Source organism: Aquila chrysaetos, chromosome 6, assembly GCF_900496995.4.
Source record: "Aquila chrysaetos chrysaetos chromosome 6, bAquChr1.4, whole genome shotgun sequence".
NCBI classification, from domain to species: domain Eukaryota; kingdom Metazoa; phylum Chordata; class Aves; order Accipitriformes; family Accipitridae; genus Aquila; species Aquila chrysaetos.
The window spans coordinates 18,362,786-18,383,977 of record NC_044009.1 but is presented as its reverse complement, the minus strand read 5'-3'; the positions used below and the strand labels follow the sequence as shown (position 1 = coordinate 18,383,977).

The 21,192-nt window shown below is 37.7% G+C and overlaps 1 protein-coding gene across 2 annotated transcripts in view; it reads left to right on the top strand.

The window, feature by feature from the left end:
• COL5A2 (collagen type V alpha 2 chain) overlaps positions 1-21,192 on the top strand; it is a 113,945-nt gene that overhangs the window by 52,507 nt on the left and 40,246 nt on the right. The window contains exons 2-11 of one of the 2 annotated variants that reach the window (XM_030018244.2): positions 6,335-6,559; positions 8,103-8,116; positions 9,415-9,447; positions 10,111-10,143; positions 10,802-10,855; positions 14,646-14,756; positions 16,490-16,567; positions 18,615-18,659; positions 19,195-19,248; positions 19,858-19,911. In XM_030018244.2, the coding sequence (XP_029874104.1) occupies positions 6,335-6,559; positions 8,103-8,116; positions 9,415-9,447; positions 10,111-10,143; positions 10,802-10,855; positions 14,646-14,756; positions 16,490-16,567; positions 18,615-18,659; positions 19,195-19,248; positions 19,858-19,911 (701 nt within the window). The remainder of the gene's footprint in view (positions 1-6,334; positions 6,560-8,102; positions 8,117-9,414; positions 9,448-10,110; positions 10,144-10,801; positions 10,856-14,645; positions 14,757-16,489; positions 16,568-18,614; positions 18,660-19,194; positions 19,249-19,857; positions 19,912-21,192) is intronic. The other variant, XM_030018245.2, reaches the window with a different exon arrangement.

The following is a 21,192-nucleotide window of genomic DNA, read 5'->3' as shown; positions in this document are numbered from 1 at the left end:
TTTTAACCTGTGGAATGCTTTTAAAAACATTTATTGTCAACTTTGCAAATTATCCTCTAGGATTTTTTTAAGCAGGAACTCTGCAGGATAGATTAAAAAACCCCACCTCTTTTCCTAAGAAACAGTTCTGATGAAACCTGGTTTCCTACAGGTTTGTGTTTTAAACTGTGTGCCTGTGTGCATTCCCAAATGTATAATGAAAGGGATTTGTTATTACCCACTTGTTTGCAAGGGAGCCTTGGTGGGGCACTAACTTGGAACTCCCTTTTCTTCCTAACTGTCTGTGTTCACAAAATTTGCAGGAGCACAATTATCGTAGTGACCTGGTCTCTGTCAAACTTGGCTGAAGTCAGCCACTGGAATCAAATGGGCTTGGGGATACAGGGGTCATAGTGCTGCCAGTAGGATCACATAAGCCTAATTTCCTTAGGAAACCACAAGGGAAATGCAAAATGAAATGTTCATCTGGACTGTCAGCTGGCATAAAACAATGCAGAGCCACAGACTTTGAAAAAGTCATCTTATTTTACACCAATGAATGTCTGTGCTAGTTGTTACTTTAGACAGCCCTGTAATGAATAAATCCTCTGCATAATACTCTTGATGAATCTGTGCGTGTCATTCGTTGCTTATTCTCTTGGCTATGCGGGGAGACTTAAACTAAATTTGAAGCCACTGAGAGGACATTCATCTTCTGTAACCCTTAGTGAATTAACACTGTGTTATAGACCTTGTCAGTGGTCAGTGTTTCCAAAGGAATGCCAAGTTATTTGGATTTAAGTGCATTGTTGTACTGTAGCTGTTACCTAAAGTTCACTGAGTTATATGATGTATCCTGAATGGAAATGTCTGAATGTAAATTTGATTTCATTTTGACAGTCAAATATTTCATATTAAGTGAATTGTGAATCAGTTCAGTCTTTTATTGGTAAGGGATTTCAGGTTCATCCTCATGTATGTAAGTGTAAAGTTCTTACGTAAACTGTGTGTATTAATCATTATTAACAAGAACTGTTTCTGTACAACAAATGCAAAATAGGTTTTGTATTTGTCAGCACTCCTGAAAAGTATCTGATTTTCAAAATAATTGGTGTTTACATTATAATTTGTATGGCACACTAATTTGGATAATACTTTATTTATTACCACCCCCAAAAAAGTTATCAAAAGATAAAAAAAACAGGTGGTCTGATTCTTATTGGAGTACATGAGAGGTTTTTTTCCACTGATTTAATGGGAAGTGGATCAAGCCCTACATTATTGTTGCAGCAGGCTGACAATCAAAGATTATTAACGCCAATCCCTCTCTTGGCAGTCTGTACACATGAACAACAGTACATCTGCAAAACGGTTGTTAGCACGTATCATCTTTCACTTTGATTTACTTCTGCACCTCTGCTTTGTGAGTCAGCAGGATTAAATTTTGTAATTCACAACTTGAAACTCAGCTTTTCATATTCTAGAAATTTTATTAAACTTAAAAAACACTCTATCTATGTAATCTTATATTTCCTTACGCTTTTCACAAACTAGCATCTGAATGACAAAGAGAGGGTGAGAAGCTACCTGCACAAGCTGTTTTGTTTCCAACCCTTTTTCATTAAATAGACAAACCTCTTCTGTTCCAGTCTTTTTATGTTAAGCAATGTAAAAGCATTTGAATTTGGTTACAGTATGCATCAAGAAGTGTCTCTTGGCAGAAGAAAGCATAAAACTGGCAGACTCTGCTTTCAATACCGTTCATCATCTTTTCTGCCTTTGTTGGACTATGTTCTCTACTGCTGTAGGTCAATCAGTCTTTAGGCTCCTTTAATTATTGCACTGGTAGGACTAGTAAAAATGCAACGAAATGGAGCTGCTTTGCTGTCAAATCCTTTTCTTTCCCTTACCATTTAATCTATGAACCAAAGTTGTTAATGTCTGCAGAAAACCTATATATCTGAAAGTTTAACTTGGGCAATTTTTTTCCCAAGTAGGGCACTGAGGAATGTATTGCATTCTATTGTATACCTGCTATCTTCTCAGCTGAGGTAATGGTGTTTGACTGCTTCTTTATTACGTTGTCTATAAGCGGAGATGGGGAACAGGAGAGTGTAGTTTGGGGCTTTGGGGAAGTTTCTGCAAGGAAAAATGAGACCTTAGGATGGCAGCTTCACCAAGTCTCCCTGTTTGTACATGCGGAGTAGTCTTTTCTCCCACTTCTTATGCTTTTCTTTTAAAATATTTTGCTCAAGACGCTGTGTTCCGCCCCCGCTTTTCTCTTGTTATGGTGTCATTTTCCTTCCTCTCTTTCTTTCTTTTTGTTCTACCTGGTTCTATGCCCAGGCCTTACTTTCTTTGTTCACATGCAAGGTGTGAACAAGAAGTCGATGAAAGCAATGAGTACAATAATGAGGAGTAACTTTAAACATGAAACCAAGCAGCAGTGAATTTCCAGGTGTTGCTTTCAAAATGATGTGTATCTGGTGATGCAAGATTGAAATGGTTTCATATGCTATCCTTTAAAACACTTGTCCTGTTGTTGGCTTGTTGAGGAGTGGAATTAACCTTGAGAGAAATTGTAAAGGAAAACAAGCTCAGCATAAAATGCCTAAAGCAGGGTGCGCCTTGTACGCCTTTACTGTGCGTGAACTTCTTTGACACTTGCTCGTGATGACGGATGGGCTTTGACAGCCATCTAGTGGCTGGGATGGGGTTCCCTCCCCCCAGTAATTCGTACAAGTTCAGTGTCGTCACAAAACTGGGCCTGGGTATGTCAGTGCATGATGTGATTTTACTTCCAAACTGTTAATGCGTAGTCTCCAAGTATGATGATTTAGTATATTAGCAATAACTGACTGACTTCGGATCAAATCGTTCTTTAAAGTAAAACTGATACTCCAACAGATCAATATGTAGCAGAAAAATAATTGCATTTTACTCACTGTGCTTTTCATTGATAATCCTCTTTCACGAAGGTCCTTTGTGCAAACTCGTGAATTTATGAGTCCTTAAATATATCATAGGGTATTTCTTCTACCTGCCTTTTATATTTGCAGACTGCTTTGAAACTCATTTTCACTGACTTCAATGGATTCGCAACCCTGTAGATTCTCTACTCAGGTCCAATACTTTTTGTTGGTGAGAAAGGAATCGGTTAATGGACTAGCAGAACCTTTTGCCACATTAAGAATTTCCAAAGCTGCTTCTCAAGCCGTTCAGCACCTTGTGTTACAACTGCAGAGGCAGAAAGAACATGCAACATAAAGAGTTTGTGACTTGGTCTCTGTAATTCAAAAAACTTGCAGATTTCCAAACCAGGGAGGAAACGGTAGAACAATTTCCTTTGCTGCCTTTCCTGGTCTGAGTATAGATGGATAACGTGCCTCCAGTTCAGGCCTGAGAGTAAAACGTCAAAATGTGCTTGTGAGATGAGTTGGCTTTGAAGTAGCTGCTCTTTTCAGGTTACTCTCTCAGTGCAATTCAGTCGCAGCAGAAAGGAAAACTAGAAGCTCCAAACGTAATCAGATTATTTAAAATTAAAACTATGTTTTCTGGCAGTATTGTAGGGTGGGGTTTTGTGTTGGTGGTTTTTGTTTGTTTGTTTGTTTGTTTGTTTATATTATCAGCATAGATGCAATCTGATAGGAAAACAGACTTCTTAGTACACACCAGAAGCTGGTATGTGCTTTTCCCTCCTGTCTTCCTCTGCCTCTTTCTCAGCCGCTGAGCATGACCCAGGCAGAAGCTAGTCACCATCTGGCGCAGCTCTGATTTGCCAAAGCAGTTGCTATGTGGTTTATTTGAAGTTATGACAGAATGCTGACTTTGGGCTCAGTAACTTAGAAATTTCATTTATGCAAACTGCTGCTCTTCTGAACAGCACAACAAGTTCTGCGGGTGATACATTAACGAAGACATAGACCATATGCCAGACATCTGGGTGGAAAAGGCTAAATATGTCAGACAGTGCGTTATGTCATGCACACAAGGGAGAAGCGAGAAGAGTGGTTTCCAAAATACGATCTGCAGTTTGGAAAATGATTCTCACAGTGTCATAAATGGACTGCACAGCACACTTGGTTGATGTCTTTACTTCACACTGAAAACATTTCCTCCTGAGCTTCTGCAGCACCCCTTCGAGTCATTTTGTCAGTTGGCGTGATAAACTGATTGAAGAGAGGAGCTGACCTGGTATAAATTTGGATTTCAGTTTCTGTTAGAAAGCTGCAGAAGTTAGCAATGGCAGGCAACAGTTAATGACACATCTGCTCCATTTCTCTGGGCCTTGACATTGATGGAGTAACTGGACTTGAGTTGAGGCATGAAGCTGAAATTCCAAATCTGTTTGTATTTATTACTTCGTGATTTTTTGTTTACATCTGGTTTAAATTAGGGCAGAAATGCATAGAACAGTGAAGCTGTCCTTGTGCTTAAAGCTGTTAATTTTTATGCAAATAACAGATTTTTAAAAAAAATGATGGTTGTGATCTTTGACTAGTGAGATGTGTCCAATATATATATGCACACATAGGTACATAAAATTGCCCTTATTCCCAGTCTTGTATCAGTTAGAAATTAGGGCTGTTTGGGAATTTTCAGATAATGGTTTTAACTGGATTGTCCAGTTTCAAAGACATTTTTTTGATAGGAAGATTTCTGTGGTCAGATGGAGCTCCACTCAGGTAAGATTAATCTTCTCCACAGCATCCCAGGGGTCAGGAGAATCACCTTGGATTGTGTGTGACAGCTTTGCTGTGTGTGACTCAGAGGGCATCTTGGCACTGGGGTTCTTGGTTTGCAGGTTTGTGACCCATTGTCTAGGGACAGTCTAGGGACAGTTCATTGCTTTTGCAGGTGCTTGTGTTCCTTTAAAGGACGAAATATTCATTGGGCCAAAGTGAAAAAAATCTTGGTTTTTTTTGCTGCTAGGGTGTTCTGTAAGATGTTGGATACCCAAAGAAAAGTTTCCACTCTACTTGATTTTTGAATTCTTTATCAGACATATTTTATGTTTAGGAGGACATACTGAGATATACTCACCTCATGGTTAAAAAAAAAAATCCAGATATTTGGAGTATTTGCCTACAGAATAGGAAGAAAACAAAGGCATAGACTTAAGTACGGATAGAACAGTGCCTAAACAGATGGTTATGCCCCCTTTAATGCTGCCATCAGTCAAATGAGGAAATTTTTGAAATTTCTAAGTTATAAATTCAACCCAGAGAAGTTGTTCTGCCTTGGTGACGGTAGATTTGTTGGAGGGGAGAGAGCAAAAACTATATTGAATGGATTTCTAAATAATTAGTAAGAAATTAATTCTAAATTGGAATTCAAGGAAAAGAAAGAAAAAGAATAGTATTAAGACAAGAAAGAGAGTAAACCACCTGTAAATGGAATAGGTTAGGGTAAAAATGACACGCAACTTCAATAAAATAGAATGACCTCCATACAATTATGTGAATATGTAGATAGATAGGATACATGCATACAGGCAGCCAATGCTGTTCCTGTATAAATGGCCACACAGGATAGTCTTTCATATATAGTTAAAATATTTAAGAGGTATTTTGTATATATTTAATATATATCTATAGCAATAATTTATGAGTATGCTGGGGTAATCACGTAGAGCCACGACCAGCTGGATTATGAACACTGAGCAAAAGAAGCAGTTTGAGGAGCCTCTCTTCACTCAGCTGGAGACACTGCTGCAAGTACCCTTGCAATGGAGACTGCTATTGCCACTGGACAGTGACTGACTGTCCTGTTTGGAAAATTTGATTCTCATGTTGGTATTACCTTACACCAAGACCCCAATAAATGAGTTTTTTTTTCTTTTCAACAACCACTGCCATGTCTGTTCAAAACTGTCATAAGTCTGGCTGTGTAAGTTACCCGCAGCAGGGAGCAGGTAGCGTATGCCATTTCGTACAGAAGTCTCGCAGGTTCTTCTCCCCAGTCGGACATCTCTAACACCCTGCGCACAAGAGTTACAAAGAGCAGGCACGTGGCAGGAGTTCCTCAATGCAGAGTTAGTACCCCACTGAGCAGAATGACATCCAGAGACTCGTGAGGCAATGTTCATTTGATACTGTGGCGAGTTTGTGTACTCCGTGATGACTCTATGTTACTTCTTTCTGATCAAGAAATAAGGTGGTAAAATAAGACAGACATTTAAGATGACTGATATTTAAAAGTCCTTAATATCAACATCAGCTACGCTGGTGGAGTGTTTTCTTTGTGTACGTGATGCTGCTTCTCATCTCTAGATGTGCTCTTTCCTTGTCCAGACCTAATCCTCCTTTGATTTCACGGTTGGAAAATGTGTTGTATATTCTCTCTCCTATCCCAGGAGAAGATGTTGAAGAAATAGCCTGCACTCAAAATGGCCAGATGTACCTGAACAGGGATATTTGGAAGCCCTCACCGTGCCAAATTTGCGTCTGTGACAATGGAGCTATTCTTTGCGATGAAATCCAGTGTCAAGATGTGCTGGAGTGTGAGAACCCACAGGTGCCCCCCGGAGAGTGCTGTCCTGTGTGTCCCCATACAACACGAGATTTTGACACCACCATTGGTAAGATTGCTTTCCAGTTTGCTTTTTTTGAAAGGAGAGACAGCCCAAAGAACTAGGAACCTCATGATATTGAAATTTCTAATAGTATTTCCATGGTGAAAGTTTAAACCTGAAAATAGTAGATACCTGCCAGTTATCTTCCATCTTGGGTTGCACCTGAGCTGGCTCTGGAAACAGTTTTCTTCTAACTATGAATCTGATATAAGCCCAAATGGCTTTATAACTAAAAGGTTGATCTGAATTCCATCCTGATATTTCAAGGAGGTTGAATTCTAGCTTCTTTTTGTGGTTCATCTGGAACGGAAAGATGAATATATTAAGATAAATATATATAATAAACATATTAAGATAAATATATATTTATATAATAAATATATATAATAAAATAAGTGCATGCTTTAATAAAATGCTCAATTTGAGGCCCCTCCAATGGATGAATAAAAGTAAACATTATATGTAAACAGTAAAATGTAAACAGCATAAAGTATTTCCCCAAAGTGGAAACATGGACGTGTGATCCTTTTGTGAGATATAGGAATATAAATTAGCATGAAGCATTATTAACTTCCTGTTTGCATACTTTCTGTTATATATGTTAAAGATTATGTCTTTTCCAGTCCATTTCTTCTTCCTGGAGAGACTTGGATGAAGCAATCCCCCCACAATTTTCCTAAAAGAAAATCTCTTAACTTGCAATTAATGCTCATTAACTGTGTATTGAATTATTTGAACTACATTCTATATATAATAATTAAAGAAATTTCTTCATGAGATATAATTGCTGTTGATTAGCTTAATATAGAACAAAGTAGTGATAAAGACCATGTAGTAGATACTTGGGTAATTGAGCAATGGAGCAAGATGTGGCAAGCATTAATAAATAGATGGTGCATCCTGCTGTGTTTTCGGAGGCATTAGGCCAACACCAACAAGGTACACCCAGCAAATATAAAAGCGGTATGGATAAATTCCAGAGTTCCTTACTGTTATTCAAGGTATTAATAAAATGTTCCTCTGGAGGATTTTTGTGGATATGAGTGTGGCTATACGACTCTGAATGCAAGCATGTGATATTGTAGGTGTTTTTCAAACAAGAAAAGGTCAAAAATCCCTCAGTCAGCTCTGTCTTTTGAAAAATACCGTGTAATTTGTTGTGGATCCATTAACATTGCTTGTATTGAAGTCAGTAATAAAGCTTCCTTTAACTTCACTGTCAATCACTAGGCCAGCTTCTGACAAGATATTCTTGTCAGAATTCCCCACAAGATATTCTGCTTTCCTGAAGTGCTTTTTCTTTTTCTATGCAATGATGGCTGAGAATCAGGGGACATCATTGCAAACCGTTCCAATTCCTTACACCTGAACAAGGCCGTCTGTGTGTCCCTGGGAACTTCCCCAGCTCCTTGTAGGCGATACACCATCTTCTGTGCATCCAGGATCACGGATGGCCCTAGCTGAAACACCTTCACTCAAATCTTACCGTGTTCTGTCTCTCAGAGTAAAACATTAATTTCCTCTTTTCTTCTTTTGTCCTTTTTAATAGGTAGAGGAAGAAAGGTAAGATTGCCTTTTTTTTTTTTTAATGTATTACAACTGTTAAAAGAATCACTTGCATTTCCTTGGAGCGCTTCACAGAAAATAAATATAAGCTCTGTTAAAAACACTTAATTCTTTCCTCTTGGTCTTCCTCAGTGGCTAGGGAGATTGCAGTCCATATGGAAAAAATGCTAGGATGCAGGCAAAAATCCTGGTCTTAATATAGAGAATCCCCTGGCTGAAAATCCCTGCTGTCTACATCAAAGGAATTCCAGTTTGAGTAGTTTGGTTGTTTCATCTCTAGCAGTGCCACAAAATGAGGGAAGGGACCACTAGGTCATTAGAAGCCAAACTATTAAAACTTGCAGCCTGTTTTTTGCTGAGACTTAGCTGCACAGTGTGCAGTAGGTAGCACTGGGACGATGCGTTCTTGCACAGAGCCACGGTTCTGTGGGCAGCGTTGCTCATGGTATGCAATTAAACAAAGAGAAGATCTATTTTTACAGAAGAAATTAAAATACATTCTGATAAATGAGCTTCTAAGACAGTAGTCAGCTACAAGAAATAACTGGAATAATTTTTAGGTGATTAAGTATATACACTCTCTAAAAGCCGGTAGCTCTATGCAGAGGTAGTTCATGGAAATAAATGGACTGTAACCAGCTTCTTATTACTTGATAAACAAGGCAGGAAATTTTTTATCTTTAAAAAGTCCTCTTTTTTCCCTTAATAAACCGGTTACCACCAATAAATCTAAACCCAGTTATTTTATGTAACATGTAATCATTGTCAACACATTCAGCTCAGAGAAAAGTCAACTGGCAAATGCTGTCCCCTTCACTCTGAAGCTATGCGACACCAGTTGGTGTTCTGTCCGTATGCCGCAGATGGACATGCAGAGGTTTTTTGTCCATAGATTTAATGATATGAATTTTAATTTGATACCTTGAAGAAATGGAATCTGAATGCTGCTCTGGGCTCTGCATTTCATATGAAGCAAATCATCCAATAACAGAACTACAACTTAATTTCTAGTACTTAAATATCATGGTATTTTTTTTTAGCTTGACTCTTCTTTCAGCCAGTACATTATGCAGTTAGGGAAAGTCTGTTAATTTATAGCCTTTGTTTAATCAGTGTCCATAGTCATTAAAAATAGTATGGATTAGCTATCACAGGTAATTTAATTTAGTCTCAGTTGCATCCTTAGAAAAGTCTTAGCATTTGTCACAGCCACAGGGATGTTATTGGTGAAACTGTTAATTGTACTTTCGCTATTTTTTTTCCCCATCTGGTGTTTTTGTATCTTTTTCTTACAGGGACAAAAAGGAGAACCTGGAATAGTGCCACCTGTAAGTCCATTTTTTTTCTTCATTTATCAGCACACCCTAGAAGTGTACATTTTAGTGCTTTAAAGCAAAATTGCAGTAATTAAGGAAATACAACAACAATGTACAGTCTAGGAATGAAAGGAATGGAATTAATTACACTGTTTCACATATGTTACATGAGAAATTCCTGTCAATTGCATTTTTGGGAAAAAAATCTTATTGAGTTAAATCTGTCATAGCCTTTATTTCTATAGTTAGAATTTTGTGAAGGTATACTGGTAAGTTGGTATCTGGAAAGTGTAGAGACACTTGAGAAAACTGGTGAAATAGATTGTCATTTTCTATCTTTATTATCCCTTCCTAGCATGAAGACAAACAAATTAAAAGAATCGGTGAGACTAAATCATTGTAATTCACTTATTTATTTCATCTTTTTTGGAATAACAATGATACTTCCAAAATTTTGCTGATATTGCTTATAAAAAGACTCCAAACTGGAAAGACATAACCAGTGAACTTTTTTTTTTTTTTTTTTTTTCTTCTCCAAAAAGCCTTGCAGCTTGCCTGGTGCTTTAATTTTCTGTCTTGCTGTTTGCTTTTCATTAACTAATTTTCAGTAGGGTAGTCATGACAAATACAGCCATAATGTTGTGTGGTAACTTTAATTTGTATTGCCTTCTTTAGGTTTCAGGAATACGAGGCCGCCCGGGACCAGCTGTGAGTGCTTTTTGGACTTCTGTTTCTCAATGATAGCACTTTCCACTTTCTGCCATTTCTGTTTTGTATTGTGAGGATGAAGTGAAGGAGGACTATTCCATGCCTGTAGTGGGTATTGTCTGCAAAGCTGTTGGATTTGAGGACTCAACAAGATTATGGGATTTTTTCACTACTGTCAGGTCTGCCCATGCCCTAAGTGACTGGATGCGTGCTTGTAGCACACGTATGTCTGAGGAACTTTGTGTGAGGTTGATGCTGGGGAATGCTTTTCTAGCAGGAGTAGAAGGAGGTGCAGTATGCTCCTTGGCTGTGGATAAGCAGAGAGCAGTTCTGGACTAGCAGGAAGGGTGTCTCAAACCTCTGTATGTCTCTGCATTAAGAGCCTCCAGCATTCAGAAAACCTTTGCTAAATTAACCTGTGGAGCACATGAGAGATGAAACCATTTTGTAGATCTCTGCATCCTGGTTCTACTCCCTTCAGGCAATGTACTATTGGGAAGAAATATTGACTACTCGGTGATTGTAGCTGTTTTCTTTACGATCATGAAAAAAAAGAACCACATTAATTTTCAAATAAACATTGCATTTCATATTTTCAGAGCTTTATTAATCGTTAACTAGTTTAAAAGGTACTTAATATTTCTAATCTTTCTTTTAGGGACCTCCAGGCTCACAAGGACCACGAGGAGAACGAGGACCAAAGGGAAGACCTGTAAGTTATTAAATAGTCTCAGAAATTAGGTACTGCACTAACCTTAAAATGTTAGACGGCTTTAAACTGTCTCCATGTCTTCTAGAGTTACCAGAACATTCCTCATATTTTTCAAGAATCAGATAACAAACAGAAAAACGGTTATATCTCAGCATTCTCTGGGTAGATTGAAACCTGAATGCTTTGAGATAGTTGACAGGTTTAGCAGTATTTCCATTAAAAGCCATACTTTTTCAACAGTTATCCAGAGTAGTGTCTGAGAGTATGGCTTTCTCCAGGATTTTAAAAAAAAAAAAAAGAAAAAAGAACAAAACTGGAACATCACGTTTGCCTGTTTAGGAACTTGCTGACTTTTTGCTGGTTACTACTGTGCATCAGTAGTGTGAGCTGTGTGGCTCAGAGTATTTCAGAAAAGGCAAAGCTCAGGACGTTAGCAGGAGTTAATATGTGACTACATATGTTGGTATGCTGGTGAATAATATAATCAAGATTACTCAGTGGAAATAAAGACTTCATGAGGGAATTTCAGTGTCTGCATGTGGAGAACCACAGAAAGGCCAAAAGGGAGTGCTGAAAATGCCAAAGATGACACGTTCCTGTTGAAAAAGCTAGGTCAGAGAGCAGAAGGTGCTAAAAGCAGATTTTAAAAAGTTGTTTCATTGTAATTTCTACGTGGATATTTTCCTATCCCTCAGGAGAGAGCAAGCCAATACTGAGTTTAGGCATCGGCCTAAAACTGACTCCTTTGTGCTGTTCCTCCAGTGAGTGCCTGTTGTCCATAGATGGCAATGACACTTCTTCTGAAGCAGTGGAGTAAGTGTGTAGCCTCTTTGAGATGGATGCCAAGCCACTGCTGCTCTCTAGATCACCAGAAGATGTTTCTCTGATGAGTGAGGATCAAGATGCGTAAAAGAATTCTGGGAGTAATTGTGAAATCTTGTGGTGTGCAGAGGAATCTCGACTGTGTTTATAGACACGTCTGAAGTGCTTTCCTAATATGCAGAATTATCAATGAGATGCTAAATAATTTCTGATTCTGTGCCATGCATCCTTTGTATGTCTCTACAGAGTGGTGGCTAGAAGCACCTAAAATACCAAAAGGCCGTAAATAGTTCTGAGTTTCATTGACACAGGTTATTACACTGCAGTTAGCTCCTTTGAAAACCTTACATCAAAGGTTCCGGTGAGGGATGTGTATGTTAGAGTGTAGGTCTGAGACCAAAGAACACTGCTTTAGTTACAGAGTGACTGCTAGTGCAGGATTTGTTATTTATACTTGTGGGAAAAAAATGTTAGCTCACACCTGTAGTTTATATTATGAAAAGCTCTCTGCACATTGCAGTTTGTTTAAAATACTTCATTGAGCAGGCAACCTTGTACAGACACCCTTTATAAAATTAGTCTGGGTAAATACATTACTGGCTGGTGGTATTACAGAACCACTAAGCACATTTCCAAGCCTTTTGTTTGTTTCTTTGGATTTTTTTTTTTTTTTCCTTTAAATGGTCTCCTACTGACTAGTGAGCAGAAGGAGCTCAACCTTGCTATGGATCTCTGCCTTTTACAGAAGCAGAACCCTTAGATGTGAAATGAATTCAGATATAGTAACATATTTTTTACTTCAGATTCTTTGTTAGTGTAACAATGAGAGCGAAACAGCTAGGGAATAACATGTTTGCATTTGCAAAATGTGTCTAGGGAGGGGGAGTTTTGGAGCATGATACAATTTTAGGTGTTTACAAGTGATCTTTTGAAGACAGAAAATAAGCTTGAGCATCCTCAGAACCATTGATATGTTTTGTTTCAATATGGATTTACATTCGATTGTAATTGCAGTAGCAGTTAAAATGGATAGTAGTTTGAGAGTGTTGTAGCGTGATGTACATTTCCTTTTATTCCATTACAGGCAAAACCTGTAATAGCTTTTTGAACAGCAGCAGCAATGAGCCAGAATGAGTAAATTGGGTGTTTAAACGGTGCCACCTCGTGGCCTATGTGAGAATTTCCCCCCCCTTTTTTTTTAAACCTCTGACCTTGAACTCATGAAAGAAAATGAAAGGGCCTTTTTAAAAATATACATATAAATAGATAAATAATATAAAATAAATAAAAGTATAATCTAGATTTTATTAATAAACGCCCAAACATTGGTTATATACCGCTGGTTAGTTGCCACCTACAAATATAAACATTCTTTTGGGGGACTTTTGCGGGTTTAGGGTGGGGGTTTGCAGTGTTGCTCTTGAAGCAGGTTGATTTTTGGTGGCTAAAAAGTAGGTCCTTTTCTTAAAAGAAACGAAAAAAAGACCTTTTTCATATCAGATTTTGTTAACGTGTCTTGGTTTAGATGCTCAAAATCAGTCATTATATAGAAGCTTGCTTAATTCTTTATAGGTAACTGTGTTTTTTTCTCTAATGCTTAGCTTTGTTTTATTTTTATTTTGAGAACAAAGGAAAGAAGATAACATTCTTTTCCTCCTTTGGACAGTATGCACTTTTAGGTTTGGCAGTGTGTACTTTTATTTATAACAGAAATATTAAAGTTTTCTGCTAGAACCTTCTGCTTCCATCCAACATGCACAAATCCTCTCATTTGTTTCCAAATACCATCTATTCACAATTCATTCTGCGAGTAGGGGTGTGTGTGTATGTGCATGTCTGATAAGAAAAGGTTTTTTTTCCTGATTGCTAGGCTTATGGGAATTTCAGGCCACAAAGACAGATCGAGAATTAAGAGAATTAGCTCATTCTCTGGGAGTTTTCAGGAATCTTATTGTCAATGCTATCTCAGTGTAGCCTTTTCCCAAGGGAATGCTTTAGCTTTAACATGCGATCCATACTAGTTCAGACATAAATTCCACTCAAATGTGTCGCAGACTGCAAGGAGACCCAGTCCTCATCTCATGGAAATGCAAGCAATCTGATTATAATTGTGTTTGTAAAGATGACTCACTGAGCCAGGCTTCCAAAGTTTTACGTTTAAGGATCCTTAAAATAGAAGAGCTCATTAGACGGTATAGAATTTTTCTTTGCCATTGTCAAGCATTTTATTCTAATGAAGGAAGCATTAGTGATAAACACTTTCAAGTCTGTATTTATGATTGAAGAATATTTTTATTTGCCTTGTTGCTATTGGTTTTGTTCCACTAATGTTTTATTAGCTGCTTGCATATTTAATTTTAGTTGTGACACAAGATAAGATGAACGCAGTTTAGGAATCAAAAGTGGGTGATCAAAATGGGATCAATGGGATGGTCTCCTAGCCTATCCTATAAATACTAGCTAGAGATGACATCAACACCAAGGGAGTTACTCTGCATTTTTGGCAGCGTAACTGTGTTGAGAATTAAGCAATAGTATGAGCTGTCTAAACCATTCATGATGTTAGGAGGCTGTAAAAAAACCCAGCCTTACACTGGAGTTTCCTAAGCATGTGTATGTATGTACACTAATCTGAGCTATATGTGTTTTAAAAGTAAATTCATGATATCCTAGATTTTGTGCAAAGCCTAATTTTTTTCAGGAATAGTATACTCTAATATGGAATGATAGGAAGCCTGAGTTTCTAAAAGAGCCTATGAGAGAAATTACTGCAGCTTACTTGTGTGTTGGATTTGTGACTAATTTTAGCCAGTGCTTCAGATCTGAAGGTAGGAACAGGTCTTGAGGGATGTTTGAAGATCTTTCTGTAGAAATACAAATTTATCACAAACGAGGCAGTTGTTTGCCAGTTACAATGATTTTAGTGAATACCTTTGCATACTGTTGGCACTTCTGATTTTCTTTCTAGGGTCCTCGTGGTCCTCAAGGGATTGATGGTGAACCTGGTATCCCTGGCCAGCCTGGTGACCCTGGTCCTCCAGGGCATCCTACCCACCCAGGACCAGATGGACTAAGCAGGGTATGTTTTACACTTGCTTTAGTAGAAAGTGAAGTGAGTGTTGGGCCAGATCCACAGGATACAAAGAGTAACATCTGTTTGCTTCCATGAACACGGAATGCTGTGCCTACAGTTCATGTCTCCCAGTCATGAGGGACAGCAGCTAGCGGCAGTGCAAGTTCTGCCAAAAATTGGGGCAAGTTGAATGTCAGAAAGGACACACCTTTCACAATGGGTTTTACCATCTAGAAAAGCCGAGGTGCCCAAATCTAAAACCCTCAGTAGGGTTCTGTTACTTCCACCTGATTTAAACCCAAGGGGTCTGGGCAATAGTACAGGGAAACTGGTGTACCAAATTAGGAATACAGAAAAGAAAAAGTAAGATGAATCATAAATAACACAATAACTAATGAGAGAAATTAAAATGTGATTAAGTATACTTCTTCCTGGAGTTGTTCAGACCAACACTGAGAAGATTAAGTAAGGAATTGTTTGTGAAAAGCAGTGCTAACCAGCTATAGATACAGACAAAGTGTTCTGCAAGACTTCCCCCCCCCCGCCTTCTCCCCCCCGCCTCAGTTCTATGGAACACTAATTATGATTGATAATGAAATACATATTTGAATTTCTCAAATATATTCAGTTACACTTTCATTGCTGTTTGGAAGATATGTGTTTTGATTTCTCACTCCATTGTTCCTGCAGCGTTACTGAAAACAATAGAGTTTTACTTACAATAAGCTGAAATATTCATGTTAGGCCAACAGCTTGCAAGTTTGGGCAGCATTTCTTGACTTAACCACCTTTCCAAATAGTCCTGAATCCAGCAGATTCAGCCCAAGAAAATATCTTCAGCACAGAGGAATCCCGTAGAATCACAGAAGCACCAGGACGGGTGTTAGACCACCATCCTTCATAGATTTCCACAGAAAATATGAAAGAATAGGTGTGGCCAGAGATCTAAGACATTTTGGTTTGTATTCCTGTCTCTGAAGTTAGGCAATCTCCAGCTTTGTGGAAAGTGTGTTTGCACAACTGATGTGAAACAAACTGTAAATCTTAGAAGACTTGAATGCACTTTTGTGCTGCTGCTCCTTCTCAGCCACTGTAAGCTCTGGCCTGCCATGAGTGAGGATCTGGCTCTGAACAAAACAAAATAAAACTGTTGATTTCAACTATGTGCTTGCAGAAGGAGAACACTGAAGGTTCTCCCTGCTCTAACTCATTTGTCTCTGTGAGTTGGCATGAACAGCAGTGGCCTTCAACTTTGCTGGATAAGGGCAACATGGTTAAATTTTGAATTTAAAATCATAAAATCAGCTATGTTTCCACTTACCTTAAGATATTTATGAACTTGAAACACAATAAATGAAAACAAAAGAAAGGCATAGAAGACATGAAGGAATATTGCAGGTGAAGTTAAGGTGATTTAAATTTGAAGGTGGTGAAAGAAATCTAATTAATTTAATGGGAGGCTTTCCTCTTTTTAGGTAATTTTCTCATTTGTTTAATATTCAAGTGGGGGTTGAGTCAGAATAGCAAGCAGACAATGTAATGCATTTGATTGGTCTATGAAGCCTTAAACCACCTCAAATTTACCGGAAAGACAACTTGTATTTTAATGATTAAAACAAGAATTTACTTCTTAGTCCTGCAAAGCCAGTGTAAACAACAAAGATTTGGTTGCATGGATTTTTGCTTTATGAACCATTGGAATGACTGACAGCTATAATCACCCATCTTATTTTTTTCAGCCATTTTCAGCTCAGATGGCAGGACTGGATGAAAAATCTGGACTTGGTAGTCAGATGGGACTAATGCCCGGTGCAGTGGTAAGACCAAATTAGCCCTGTAAGGTAGAAAAGGATGGAAGTGGAGTGCATATGCAAAAACCCAAAGGGGAATTCATCCTCTTCAATTTCCTTTGCCTCTAGAACCTGGAAAAAAGTGAAAAAATATTCTTCTGTTAAAGTGAAAGCCTTTTTTCCCCCACCTGTAGCCTCCTTGTTGTCTTCCTGCCCTCCTCCTGAAATAGACCAGCTACTAACAGTAAGGTACAGGAAAAAAAAAAGCTCCTGATTTTCTCTTATCTGGAGTCACTGCAGAGTAACTGAAAAGCATAAGGTATACCGCAAAGCAGAATAAACAAATATGTAACTTTGAAGGCTTCTTTTCACATTGTGACATCAAAGATAGTTTTTTTTGGTAGTAATTTAAAAAGTTATTTCTGAAACCAGCTGTTAACTGAAAGCTGTGCTTCATTCTTTTAAGATAGACATTCTATTTCTCCAGTGGGTCCAGTTTCATCATTGGCATCTCTCACTGTTTAGATAATGCCCTTTACTTTTAGTGCACTGGTGGCTTAATGGTAACACTGAAATTTTTTACCATCTGTGAAAGCTGCTTCACCACCCTCAGCTGTCTCTGCTAGAACTCTTGGGGTTGTTTTCGAGTATTATCTCTTTTCACTACATTTATTTATCACATTATGATATCTTGAAGATACTGTTACCACCTTTGCTGTTATTTTTAACACTCATTCTTAAGGAAACCATCCTTTAGTGGTCATAACTTCCATGAGTTTGCCTATGTGAATCTTCATGCCTCCAAGTCCCCACTAGTAACCTTCAAACTCAGTTTCAAAACAAATTGAAAGGTTCTAAAGATAATCTGATGTTTTGCCTTAGGATTAACTTTTGCAGTGATTTCTTCAAAGAACTTTTTTATTAATGTCTCTTTAGTGAATTTGCTGTGGGCACGTACAATGATTTGTTCCACAAGTCTGTCCTGCTTACTTTGTTGCCCTCCGTTGTTTTGCTTAATCCTTTCACTCAATTTGTCTCCAGACATTGCATCTCTTGTACTGCCTCTTCTTTTGTCATTCTCAAATATGAATGGTTTTGATATTAATACAACTTTTAAGGTATTTTTCAATATGTAGGTCTCTCTAAGGCCTAACACAAAGTCTACTAAAGTCAGTTGGCGTTCACTTACTGTCTTTGGATTGATTCATCATGTTCTGTGCTATCCTTTTTTCCTTTCCTTGTAAACTGACTAGCTGACAGTCAGCAGAACCATTGGTTTTTGTTTTGTTTTTAATGTTGATTAGAACTTTTAAATGGCCTATTATTCACTCTTCTACATTTTCTTTGTAAAAATTAACAAATTGTGTAAAAGACATAAATCTTAAGCTTCTGTCATAATGCAAGTTATTGTCTGCTATAGATATTTTTGTATTGCTATAAGCAAGAGAATTACTTTCAGACAAGATTACGTTTACTTCATGGGATAAGTTACAATTAAGCACAAGATATTTCCTAAATATCCCATGAAACATTTTAGGGGGAAATCTGAATTTTCTGTGGCAAACCACAACCATTTGGAAGCTGTTCTGGTGGTTTATGTGATTCATGAAAATACGTCCTTCCATTGCCACTTGTTGCTGTTCATGGCTGAGAACAGCAGCATGAATTTATTTTGTCATTGATTCCATTATGAGATTAATCTGAGTAATGAGATTCCCTTCAGGGGAAGACTATTCCCCCCAACTCTGTTCTGTTACTACTTTTTTTTGTTCAGTGGAGCTATGCAGGCAACCCGGTTATTCTGACTGATTCCAGATACAGTGAGGTTCCAGAGAGCAAGTAAGCCCATATTTTCAGCTGCTAATGAATTTACACTGGTGTGGCTTTTTGAGTTTGAAGATTTCCATTCTATGTATTTCATAACACCAGCCTCCTGAGTAAAAGCCTTTCAGAGGGTTTGACCATAGAAATGTTATCATGGAGGTCACTATCAGGCCATTTTGCTGTCTTTGTAGGATGAATGTTACTTGGGGAAGGGTGTTTGCCAGTGTGTAACAAGTTATGTTTTTGATAGGGTCCAGTGGGTCCAAGAGGTCCTCAAGGTCTCCAAGGAAAACAAGTAAGTACTTCACCTGGGAGGATTTAAGGTAATTGGCCAGAGATGAAGGCAAACTCATAGTAACTGGTGTGTGTGCGCGTGCACCTCGGAGGCAATGTCTATCTTCAATGATGCATGGATGAATGCATCTTCGTCTAGAGGTGAATCCAAACGTGCTGCTCTCAAGAGCTCTGCTCCAGATGTACTCTATACACAGAAATTAACTCAGAAAGAACAATGTATTAGACCTTTACCAAGGTTTTAACCCAACCCACATTTTTTAATGAGGGAACATCAGCGAAAATGGTGACTGTTCTGGTTTCAGTATTGTCATGGTGTTAAGTTTCCAGTGGGATTTGTGTATGGCACAGGACTTATCTAAAGCTTGAGGGATTTTAGTATCCAACTTTCACTCATTTTGCAATGTGAGCTGGTTCTGAATTAGAATCCAGACTGTCCTATGGGCTGTGGTTTTCCTGATCATGGTTTTTCATTTTTATCCTTATATTTTTATTTTTTGGAATTTGTAACTGTATTCATCTTTGGTTAATTTTAGGGTGGTGCTGGCCCCACAGGCCCACCTGGTGAACCTGGGGATCCAGGACCTATGGTAAGACCAATAAGTACAAACGTATCTACAATAAAATTGCAAACAATATAGTATACCTCCTTACTTCAGAACAGATTTTTTTTCGTGTTGTCTTAGCCAAAGCAATTAACTTTAGTCAAGAGTTGTGGTGTTCAAAGCATGTTGTCTTGAATCAGTGAATTTGAATTTTTTGAACATGCATAATAATAATTATAGTATAAACAATCATTATTACTTTTCCAGCACAGACCTGAGGATGGTTAAGCACTGGTAAAACCATACCTGATAGTGTAACTTACACAAAGTATGATGAGAATATTTATGTTTTGGAGGTGATAAAATGATTCAAAACTAAAAGTAAGAGCCAGAGATTTGGAACAACAGCAACTGTGATTTTTAATGTATTTTTTTTTCTCCTAAAGAATCAATCCTATATTTTTATATAACATAATGCAGGTTTCTTAGGGGTAGGATGGTTAGAAAAAGCACTACAAAATTAAGCAAGTGTGCTTAGGCATAAAATCATTCTTTCTCTAAATCTGTTTTTATAAAACCAGACTTTGAAATGGAGCAAATAGATATTTTAGTGATGGCCAAATTGACTTCTCAACAAATACATTTATTTCTTAGGGTCCAGTTGGTTCTCGTGGACCAGAAGGACCTCCAGGCAAACCTGGTGAAGATGTAAGTTTGTTATTCTTTGTATCTTGTTTTCTGTTTAATAAAACAAATATTGGCATCTTTGAGACAGTGACTAACCAGCAGATGTACCTGTTGTAACTACTTTTTTCTATTTATTTTTCTCTGTAATCATACTCCTCATTAAATGCAGTATCACAACTATAAATCTTAGCAACCCTTTTCAAAACCCTCCTATCTTTTCTTTTCATGTCACCACCATACCTAAAGTTTAAGCACTGGCTCTTTATTATTTCTTGCCTCAGCCAGTTCTTCAACTGAAATGTCTTGAAATCAAACATAATAAGATACCACAGTTAGGAGGGGGCAATTGGAGGCATCGCCTCTCTTTGGGATTGCATGATGAGTTAGAAGAACTGTAATGATAACATTCATCTGGATCTGGACAATAAAATTCTAGTATTTAAAAATTTTATAACTTTTTAATCATTTATTATATTCATAACTGATTTTATGACTCTATCCATGTAGGTACACAAATATGTAAGATGTATGTATTATACAAATTGCATAAGTATATATGTACTGCACAACAACGGCCTAAGAATTTACTGGTAGACGTATATTATTTGTTTGCAAAGCACACTAAATCCATCTGAATTGTAATTTCTAACTTGGAAATGAGTTGAAAACTGCAGATACCGGATATTTTAGTATAAAAATTACCACAGCTTGTGTAAAGGCTGCTTACCCATTAAACTGTACAAAGAGTTATAAGAATCTTTGAAAACAGTTAACTCTCAGTGCGGCGAAGACGAATCTTGATACTGCTCTTAAGAACTTCCTCCATTTCCAGTGTATGCATGGGTTTCTTTAATTGCATTTGTGAAGCACTTTACCTTCTCTCTGTTCTGAAACTGTTTTTCTGTAGCCTGTCATACTCCTGTAGCCCAGAGTCCTGGATGTATTTGAACTGATTGATGCATATAAAGGAATGTCTGGTTGTGACTCTGGAGGACTTTGAATAATCTTCAAAATATGCTTATTTCATTCTACCGTAGTTTCTTTCGTATTGCATCACAGAGAAGACAGTCAACGACCTAGAATGAAATTATACACATTTTAAACCATTTGAACAGAAGGAGAAGTAACAAGCTACAATGCAGGCAGTTTTAGATTGTTGTTCTTCTGGAAAATTAAAGTAATTTGACTCTGTGTCTGGATGACAAAAGGTTGCCGCATTAATTCACAGGAAAACTACGTTGCAGCGCCATCTTGTGATGCTGAGATGCATTTTGGACTCAGTCTTCAGTTTCCGCAATTCTT